General features: G+C 45.7%; 1 protein-coding gene across 1 annotated transcript; it reads right to left on the reverse strand.

The window, feature by feature from the left end:
* Positions 1-322: 322 nt before the first annotated feature.
* SRF (serum response factor) lies at positions 323-8,943 on the reverse strand (the record flags this gene model as incomplete). Its single annotated transcript, XM_089665490.1, has 4 exons — positions 323-3,898; positions 7,084-7,160; positions 7,322-7,504; positions 8,827-8,943. Coding segments are annotated over 4 exons (473 nt in total), but the record flags the coding sequence as incomplete, so codon positions are not given.
* Between the last annotated feature and the right edge of the window lie 2,229 nt (positions 8,944-11,172).

Below are 11,172 nucleotides of genomic sequence, written 5' to 3' on the forward strand. Positions count from 1 at the left end.
TCAGGCCCTTTTTATGTAGCCGCTGGGAAGGAGCAAAGGGAAATACAATAGTGTCACTTTACATCCAAAAGTCATCACAGATCTCTCAGTAATGTCAGCAACCTGGGTCATGAGACTGCTGTGGATGTGGACACATGGGAGGCTTTCACAGGTCAACATGCATAAAGTGCTAAAATACACATATAATGCTATGGTAAGTTTGTTGCTGAAATAATGATCTGGAGACAGGGTCTCTTAAAGGCTTTGAACAGAGAGGGTGGGAGAGAGAAAACAGGCTGTTAACCGTGCCGAAAACTAAAAAAATTAGACCAGACCAATGAAATGTGCACAAAATGATACATTTATTGAAAGTTTTTTGTTTTTTTATTTTATACAAAAAGATTAATGTACACAGTACTGTGTCTTACTTCCACAATTTCTCCTGGGAATTCCCTGGAAAATTTCAATAAAAATGCACACAAGCACAACAAAAAGATAAAACCAGATTAAATCAAAAGCTGAAGAGAAGAGAAGAAAAAAAAAAAAAAAAAGAAAAAAAAAAAAAAAAAGAAAAAGAAAAGTGAAGCCACCTCACAACGTCACATCTCCCTGAGCTCAGGAGCTTTGTAGAAAACTTGCAGCAGCAACAAAAGACCCTTCCTGCCGTAAACCCCGATCCCAACCTGGCTCCCCCTTCATGTCATAGACCTTGACCCCAGCCAGGCAGGCAACCCCCTTCCCATGGTAGGCCCACGGTCCACGACAGGCACTCCCTTCCTGCCGTAGACCCTGGATCCCAACCAGGCAACCCCCTTCCCATGGTAGACCCCGGTCCAAGCCAGGTACTCTCTTCCTGCTGTAGACCCCGGTCCAAGCCAGGCACCCCTTTCCCATGGTAGACCCCTGATCCAAGCCAGGCACTCCCTTCCTGCCGTAGACCTCAATCCCAGCCAAGACCCCATGGCTGCCATTGACCCCAATTCCATGCAAGGCAAATTGGATATTTCCTATTAGTCTAATCTGGGATTGTCCTCCTATACCGCTATTACTGCAATCCAGAGAATACAGGGTTAAGTGGTAATCCTCCTCCTCTAAGCTAGCATGGCAACATGGTGCCCAGCCAGGCATCTCCCTCTTGCTATAGACCCCAATGCTAGCAAGCCACTCTTCCTGCCAATCCCCGTGAGGCATCTCCCTCCTATAGTGGACCCCAGTCTCAGCCAGGCACTGCACATTCCTGGTGATCCAAAACTCGGCACCCACTCTACCATAGACCTTGATCCAAACCAGACACCACCTTTTTGTCGTAGACCCCAGTCACAACTAGGCACCTCCTTCCTGTCATAGGCCTCTATCCCAGTAAGAACCATAGACCAGGTTTCCCAGCTAGGCACCTCCCTTCCTGCCGCGAACCCCCAAATCCCAGCCAGGCACCTCTTTTTTTGTTGTAGTGCCAGACCCCAACAAGGACCCCATTCCTGACTTATACCCTGATCCCAACCAGACACCCCCCTTCCTGCTGTAGTCCCTGATTCCAGCCAGGACCCCATTGCTACCTTAGACCCTGATCCCAACCAGACACCCTCTCCCTGCTGTAGTCCCCAATCCCAGCCAGGACCCCATTCCTACCTTAGACCCTGATCCCAACCAGACACCCTCTCCCTGCTGTAGTCCCCAATCCCAGCCAGGTCCCCATACCTGCATTAGACCCCGACCCCAGCCAAGCACCCCATTTCCTCCTGTAGACCCTGATCCCAGTCAGGCACCCCATATATAGGGATTCCTTTGTCAGTCCTGGACACCGATGCGACATGCAAGTTTTTATATATTTCCTCTTATTCTACTCTGGAATCCACCTCTTATAACATCACAACCTGTTTTCTGAGGAATATAGGGTTCAAGGTTATTCCTCCCCCTCAAAGCTGATTCAGTAACCTGGTGGGAAGAGAGGACAGTGACGGATAGAACTCCCAGCCAATACTATGTATATGGCAAGTACATGGCTCTTCACAGCAAAACAGTAAAGAGCAACAGACTTCAAGAAACTCCTGCCTGGGGGAAAAAAAAAAAAAAAAAAAAAAAGTCTGGTTATACACTGCTCCCCCATCCCACCCCAGAGCATGCTTCTACCTGACTGCGTATTAGAATACACATCACTGGGTGAAGGAGAGCAGGCCTTGGCACAACAAGAGGGGTGAAAACCACATGTAAACAAGAGTCTCAGCATGTCTTAACAGTGACCTGGAGATGATGTAGAAGGTGGCACTTCACCCCCACCCCCCCTTCCCAGGCAGCAGCTCTGGACATGATCTGCTGGATGAGGAAATCTAGGTTATGACCCATATTCAAGTCTTGGTTTGCAGCAGAATTTGGATTGGGCTGAAATGTAGTATGCACACCTGGCCTAGATTCCATATTACTGCGTCCCACCCGACAGGTAAGACATCACACTGACAGAACGCATCCGCGGCTGGAGAAGCTCCAATAGCCACCAGGACCGTAAATGCCTGCACACATTTTGTCTATGGAGGTGGGCAGGTAAGAAACAGTGTAGACACCTCCGGCACCAGCTTCGCGTGCTGGGTGATTAAAAAGCTGGCCAAGGCGTCTTCTGGTGCCCTACAGACATTAGATCTAATTTTCCATCTCAGGAGACTCCTCTAACGTCTATGGGCATCTTCACCACACTCACGGACTGCCGTACCAATGACAAGACGGCATGTACGACCCTCCTGCGTGTCCACACATGTAGGGTCCTGCGTGTCCACACATGTAGGGTGATGAATGACTGCAGTACATTTCTAATGTACCACCTCAGGAATTCATACCCAAGATTTTGGGTATACTGGATGAGAGATAATGCCCAGACAGAAGGCAGATGGGACCCGGTACAACGGATCATGTCGGGAGTTGGCGAGGCTGATTGAGGTGGTCTGCAGACGTTACAGTCTGTCATACAGGAGCACTATCAATCCACATCCTCTCTATGGCTGAAACAACCAAAATCATGTGACCTAACCCACATGGGGCTCTGCAGTGGTCAGCCGCAGTGATATGCAGAGAGACGTGGCCTCCATTCACATGACAATAGTGTCCCTGTATGATCCAATCATGCCCAGAAATACAGTACATATGATCAGAAAGGCTTTGAAATACTGACAGCTGCGATATCGCAACTCCTGTAGTGCCATCTGAGTGAACAAATCACAGTTAACGCTTCAATGACAGACCAGAGAAACAAGATATGGACTGGCAGAGAAGGGTTAAATAATCCTTGATCACAAAACCATTTGCTATGTAAAAAAAAAAACAGATAAAAATATCACCCCTCCCCCTTTTAAACGCAGGAACCTAAAGTGAACCTGCTGCTTTACATAAATACTGAGAATCCACATTTAGAAAAATAAAAGGATTTGTAGTCCTTCCTCTGCTTTCCCTTAATAAAACTATTTCTCTGCTAGGCGCGGGCTGCTTGGGGCCCCGCCAGGGACAATGCTCAGTCCCACCCACTACAGGAGTGCATGTCCCTATCGCATTCAGTGCAATTCACCAGCTCTCAGAATCCCTAGAGGCCACTGAGCGACAGCTGAAATCTGGGTGGGATAAACAAAGCTACATTTGTAACCCCTCCACCCTCCCGCTGTGAGCCTCTTATCTTGCACACAAGCAAAAAAGTCTTAAAAGGGAAATTAAAAAAGTGAAAAGGCATCAATAAATAGGTGTTGCAGTCTGTATTGTGTCACCGTTTGGGGCCCTGGTGTTGGCTTCCCCATGTTCTGTGTCACTGTTTGGGGGCCCGGTGTCGGCTCCCCATATACAGCAGTCAGTCATTCTTGCTGTTGTGTGAAGTGTCCAAATTCACCACCTGCAGTTCCGTCAGATTACTGCTGCTGCTCGTCTGCTGTCCAATGACTGCCATCTGCGGGACAGAACAGATTACACATGACATACTACCATCAGCTGGAAACAACAGATATTACACATGTGAGACTTCAGAAAGACTAGGGGCAGGGAATCTGGATATTTACCCACCCTCCCTTCCGGCCCATGTATATAAACAGCCGGACGGGAGTAGTGCAGGGGCGGGTGGCCGTTTATAAACGTCCTCCCAGCTTCCCTGCTTGTGCGCACTCCCTGGGAGCGGGCAGCACCGCGATCCGGTGCCCGCTGTGTTCTGCGGACACAGCAGAACACCGATCGTCGTACAGGACATCTGTGTGAGGTCCCCATCATGTGATCACTGACTGGCCAATCGGTGATCACATGCAGAGTAGAAAGCAAGATGTCACTTCTGACGACATTGCTTACTACGTGTGAAATCTGTGAATGATCACAGAGGTCACATGGTACAGGGCTATTCACAACAGCCTTGTACCATGTGACAAGCTGTGACCAAATCACAGCTCACACAGTATTTCTCAATGGCTGCAAGAATGCAGCCAGAGAGAAGGAGAAATGATTGCTTTTAGAGCCTTTATGGGTGTAAAAGCAATCAGTGTAAAAAAAAAAAAAAAAATCACCCCCCCCACAAGTAGTACAGTGTCACTATGGTGACACTGTACTGCTAGGGTGACAGTATGTTAAAATAAATATATACATTTTTGGACTTTCATTTATATACCCAAAAAAAAAACAAAAACAAAAAAAAAAAAACAAACACCAGTGCTGAATAAATACCACCAAAATAAAGTTTTATCCGTCTCAAAAAAAATGCTAAAAAAATTCATATGGGTACAGTGTTGCATGACCGCGCAATTGTCATTTAAAGTGTGATAGCACTGAAAGCTGAAAATTGGCCTGGACAGGAAGGGGGTAAAAGTGTCCGGACTGGAAGTGGTTAAAGGATAAGTTCACCAAAATAAAAATTTTTTTCAAAATAAATAATTCACATTTATTTTATATTTTTTGCACTGCAGTCTAAGGCATTGGAGCTGCGACCAGCAGATCAGATTAATATCTAGGGGCAATCAAAGGGTTAACTGTATGCCTAACCTCTAGGGGCAATCAAAGGGTTAACTGTATGCCTAACCTCTAGGGGCAATCAAAGGGTTAACTGTATGCCTAACCTCTAGGGGCAATCAAAGGGTTAACTGTATGCCTAACCAAGTGTAATGGGTGCGGCTTTTACTAACTGATGTGTTGTTTTTTTTCTCTGAGGAAGAAAAAAAAAAAAAAAAAAATGCCACACTGCTGCTCTGTGTACAGAGCCCTGTGTTGTTAGTAAGGCTGGCCTTACATCATACAATTTCTTGAGATTTCTGCTTTAGATTTACCAAAAAACATTATGAGGTCAAACCTAACAACACTTTCAATTGTATCCACTAAGTGAATGGTCGGTCCGGGCCCACTCTGCTTACAGCAAACGGGCACAGCCCACTCTCCTCTATGGACACAGACTACCTGTGGTTACACCTACCTGCCATCTGGTCCAAAACGCATGTCCTTTTACACCCAGCGCTTCATAGGAGGAGAATGGAAGGTCCGAATGAGTCCACCAGGAAAAAAAAAAAACAAAAGAAAAAAAAAACCTAAAATTATAAACCCTCTTACCCTAGGTTCACATCTGTGCGGGGGGTGCCGCTGCGGATCCGCACGAAACTCCATGCAGCCGCACCACCCGCACAGAGAAATGCGGACCCGCGGGCGGATGCCATTAATTCGAATGGCACGCCCCCCCACACTGGAAAATGCAACCGTACTGAGAACCGAGGTTCCCGCTCAGGCTGCATTTTTCAAAGAAGCGCAGGGACTTCTTCCTTGCGTGTCACGGGGTATGGGAGTCCATTCAAATGAATGGGCTCTCGTGTCCATGCAAAACGCAACCCGCACATATGTGAACCGGGGGTTAGTGTCAATGAATCTTCGCAATTCTTTATTCCTTCGATATAATAATCCAAGTGTATTGTCAACTTCCACCGTATACCTCAAAAAAAAAAAAAAAAAAATTATTATATTTTTATATATATATATATATATATATATATATATATATATATAAAATAAATAATGAATATGGAGGATAATACACTATCTAGTTTGATACATTTTTTTGGGAGGTATACAGCGGAAGTCAACAATACACTTGGATTATTATATCCAAGGAATAAACAATTGAGAAGATTCACTGACACCAAGAGGGTTTATAATTTATTTTTGGATTTTCAAGGGTGAAAGTGTGACTTTGAGTGTCAATTTCAGGGTTATTTTATAATTTTGTATAGAAAAAAAAATGATAGGTTCACTGGTGTGAAAGGGGCCCAATGAGGAAGGAAGAAAAAAGGAAAGAAGGAAAGCAGGAAAAGGAAGAAAAAGACGACGAAAAAGAAAGCAGAAGACGACGACGAAAAAGAAAGCAGAAGACGACGACGAAAAAGAAAGCAGAAGACGACGACGAAAAAGAAAGCAGAAGACGACGACGAAAAAGAAAGCAGAAGACGACGACGAAAAAGAAAGCAGAAGACGACGACGAAAAAGAAAGCAGAAGACGACGACGAAAAAGAAAGCAGAAGACGACGACGAAAAAGAAAGCAGAAGACGACGACGAAAAAGAAAGCAGAAGACGACGACGAAAAAGAAAGCAGAAGACGACGACGAAAAAGAAAGCAGAAGACGACGACGAAAAAGAAAGCAGAAGACGACGACGAAAAAGAAAGCAGAAGACGACGACGAAAAAGAAAGCAGAAGACGACGACGAAAAAGAAAGCAGAAGACGACGACGAAAAAGAAAGCAGAAGACGACGACGAAAAAGAAAGCAGAAGACGACGACGAAAAAGAAAGCAGAAGACGACGACGAAAAAGAAAGCAGAAGACGACGACGAAAAAGAAAGCAGAAGACGACGACGAAAAAGAAAGCAGAAGACGACGACGAAAAAGAAAGCAGAAGACGACGACGAAAAAGAAAGCAGAAGACGACGACGAAAAAGAAAGCAGAAGACGACGACGAAAAAGAAAGCAGAAGAAGACGACGAAAAAGAAAGCAGAAGAAGACGACGAAAAAGAAAGCAGAAGAAGAAGAAAGCAGAAGAAAAAGAAGGAAGAAGAAAAGCCCGGGTCTCTAATGACTGAACAGTCTACTACGGGAAAGGAATGCGTTACTTATGTACCTGGTGAAGCTGCACTGCAGACACTGGAATCTGGACGGTGCCTGGCGGCGCTGTGAGGAACACTTGCTGTACTCCACCTGTAAGACAGACAAAAGCAGTCTATGAGGACAGACCATCTTGTAGCAGAGACTGCACACCATGCTGATGTCTCAAAGACCCCCTCCCACCCCTGCAAATGTTTGTGGGTAGATGAGGAAGAGTGCCAGTATACAGCATGCAGTTATCACTCAGGCCTTACCCTGCTCCTGCGAGTGGGACACCTGCATCTGGGAAGCCGAGGAGAAGGCATTGAGCACCGCCAGGCTCCCATCTGCCAAACCCTGAGTGGGAGCATACATGACAGCGTGCGGACTGGGGTACATCATGTGACCGCTCACTGTGGTGGGCACAGAGGAAGTCATGATAGCAGCGGGCAGGGTCACTAGTGGAAGAGACAGACAGTACGTTAAAGAGAGCTGTCTGTCATAGCACTTCATTGTCATCATAACCCCTCTCCCGGCTATGGCTACAGTGACCAGCAACATCCTCAAACACATCCATCGCTCACACAACGTCAGCTGTACACACACACCAGTCAATACTGGAAGAGCATCTCTGCCACACAGGAAGTGATGTCACTTACATACCCCAGTCTGATTCGTAACGACACATTGCGATAGGTGAAGGCCATCAGATATGAGCGTCCATTGGAGAACCTTTATTTCACTCTCTGCTCACCTGCTGTTTAAGCGAACATGTTCGGCTCGCAAAAGTCAGAGCATATAAAATCAATCTTCAAACTCGCTCCACCCCCCCCAAAAAAAAAAAAAAAAAAAAAAAAAAAAAAACTGCATAGGTGCATACATATTGTACAAGATGGCTGACCAATCTTTTATTAACCACTTCCCGACCAGCGACAAACTTTACAGAAGCCAATTTTTTTGTTGTTGTTTAAAGCACCCCCAATCACTCTGTTCGCACATAAAGGTGAACGCAGACACACACTGAACGCACCAAATGTGAGGTATCGGTGCAAACGTCAGAGCGCAAGCAAGAATTCCAGCTCCAGACGTCCTGTGTAGCTCTAAACTGATAACCTGTAAAAAGGGCTTTTAAAATGTCACCAATGGAGATTGTAAGTACCGTAGGTGGTTACTATTCCACAAGTGTGTACAGTTTTAAAGCCTGACATGTTAGGTATCCATTTACTTGGCATCTTTTATATTTTATCAAACAATTGGGTATTACATTTTTGTTTTTGCACAAAAAAACAACAAACGCACACACACACACACACACACACACACACACACACACACAAACACACACACAAACACACAAACAAACACACACACAAACAAACACACACACAAACAAACACACACACACACAAACAAACACACACACACACAAACACACACACAAACACACACACAAACAAACACACACACAAACAAAAACAAACACACACAAACACACAAACAAACACGCACAAAAAAAACAAAAACGAACTGCATTTGAAAATCTGCCGTGCAATAAAATAAAAAAAAATTGCAACACCCACCATTTTATTCTTCAGGGCTGCTGCTTAAAAAAAATATTTTTGGGGGTTTTAAGTAGTTTTCTAGCAAAATGTTGATTTTTACATGTATGCAAGAAGTGTCAGAATTGGCCTGGGGGGGGTCAAGTGGTTCAAAGTACACAGCCAGCCGACAAGCACACCAATCAGCACAAGCACAGCAAGATTTTTATAGTTGCACAAACCTGTCCCGCTAGCTGACGTCTGGGCCAAATCTGAGCTGCTGTCGCTGGACGGAGAAGCCTGGGTGGCGGGGTGAACCTGGATGGCTTGTACAGGAACCTGCTGAGCTACAGCTCCCCCTGCTGGAGAAAAAGCAATCCTTTCACGGAAAAGCAGAAGCTGACCAGGTCTTCAAGATCGATCAGCTCCTGACGACCAGGGGCTTTTTTCTCAGACAATAGGTGCTGAACGCAAACCACTACACCCCCAACCCTCCCCCCCGCCCCATACACATTCACCCTCCAAAAAGCATCAAATAGTGAGTGTGGTCAACTTTCACTAACAGTTAGAGGGCCTTAAAGGGCCTTACGCTCAGTGCAGAGTTCAGGGAGATTACGCTCAGTGCAGAGTTCAGGGTGCGCTGCATAAAGAGTGCAGAGTTCAGCCTTCTAACAGCTGCTTACCTCTGCATCCCCCCCCATCCACATCTCAATTTCACCTTCTTCTCGATTGCTCCCCACACACTGTAGGTGGCTCCGCTTCTCTCACTAGCAGGGAAATCATCCATTAGGGGTGTCCGCATCCGGACTGCACCCCGGGCACCCCTGCATCTCCATTGTCCTCATCCTGCACTCAGTGGAAGATGGTCAGGGGATCTGTGGAGGCCATTGGGAGACAAGCAGTCACTTGTAAACACAGATGCCGAACCTCTGTGTTTAGACGTGATTGTGGATGGGCAGGGAACAGAGGTCCTGGGGCAAGGAACAGAGGTCCTGGGGCAGGGATCAGAGGTCCTGGGGCAGGGATCAGAGGTCCTGGGGCAGGGATCAGAGGTGGTGGAACAGAGTTTCATCACATTCCAGCTTAAAAAAAAGCCCTGCTGACAGTACAAAGTGAAACATTTGGGTAAAGTATTTGTCAACAAGAACGAGCCTCGCAGAGTCTAGGCTGCCGTAACCAGTTGCCGCCTGGCCTAATGCCAGAGGGCAGCCGGGCGAACAGCTCGCCCCTCTGGGTGGACGCCATAGGCCGTCCTTTCTGGAACGCGCATGCCCGCAGGGACGCGCTGTGGCGCAATCTGTCACTGGCCGTGTACCCCGGACACGGCCAATGACAGATCTTTGTACCGGCCCCGTTGCCAGTACTATGTGACCAATCACAGCAGGTCACATGACAGTTGTATACAATAGATGGCTTCCTTTCATGCCATCCATTGTATACTAGTGTGTCTAGCTGTGAATGGTCACAGCAATCACATGCACAAGCTGGGCCAATCACAGCTCAGCTGTGTCATGTGATTAGCCATGGCCAAATCACAGCTAATACGGGGGGAAAAAAAAAAAAAAAAAAAAAAAAAAACCATGAATGAATCGATTTCATTCCGGTAAATGCTTGCTTATAGCGAAGAAATTCTTTGCTATAAGCAAATTGTGTAAAAAAAAAAAAAAAAATTCTCATCACTTCCCCAAAGTGGAATATGAAAAAAAAAAAATCTTAAAAAAAAGAAAAAAAAAAAAATATTGATAAGGTTTTTCAAACTGTCACCAGTGTCCCTGATCACCGCCGTGCCAGTTATAGGACGACGCTGTGCTGCACTGGTGACAGTATGTTAAAGAAAAAAAAAAAAAGTGAAAATCATTTTTTTAATTTCTCCATTTCCAAAAAATAACAAAAATAAACAAAAAAAAACTCGCCATGCCTGTTATGAAATACGTCAGACTGTCTACTTTGCAAAGAGGGTCATTTGGGGGATATCTGTACTGTCCTGACATTTGGGGGATATCTGTACTATTCTGACATTCTTGGACCTCAAGAAATTAGATTGGCTGTCAGTACTTCAGGATTGATCAATTTTCAGATCTATACCATAGTTTGTGAACTCTATAACCTTTCCTACAGACTAAAAAATACATCCTAATTTGGGTTATTTTCAAAGAAATGTAGCAGAATACATCTCGGCCTAAATTTATGAAGAACAATTATTTGCAAACTTTTAACAGAAAGAAAAAGGTGTTTTTTTTTTCAAAATTTTTGGTCTTTGTTATTTAGCAAAAAAATAAAAACCCCAGAGGTGAGTAGCCTCCCTGGGCGGTATTCCCAAGTGTAGCTCGGGGTAAAGTTTCAGTACCAAAAGCGGTAACCCCCCCGAGCTACACTCGGGCTTACCATGCGACGCTGCTCCGGCATCTGTTCTTCACTTACCTTGTCCTGCGCTCCTGCGATGTCCCCCCTGCAGTGTCCCCGGCAATGTCCTCCGGCCGATGCCGGCATCTGTCATCTGGGTTCCGTCCCCTGCGACGTCGGGACGTACGGGGACGGAACTGGCGGGAATTTGAAATGACAAAAAGTGACATTCACTAAAATCACAT

This window comes from Staurois parvus, unplaced genomic scaffold, assembly GCF_062004578.1.
Source record: "Staurois parvus isolate SC_StPar_1 unplaced genomic scaffold, SC_StPar_1.0 ptg002217l, whole genome shotgun sequence".
Classification (NCBI taxonomy): domain Eukaryota; kingdom Metazoa; phylum Chordata; class Amphibia; order Anura; family Ranidae; genus Staurois; species Staurois parvus.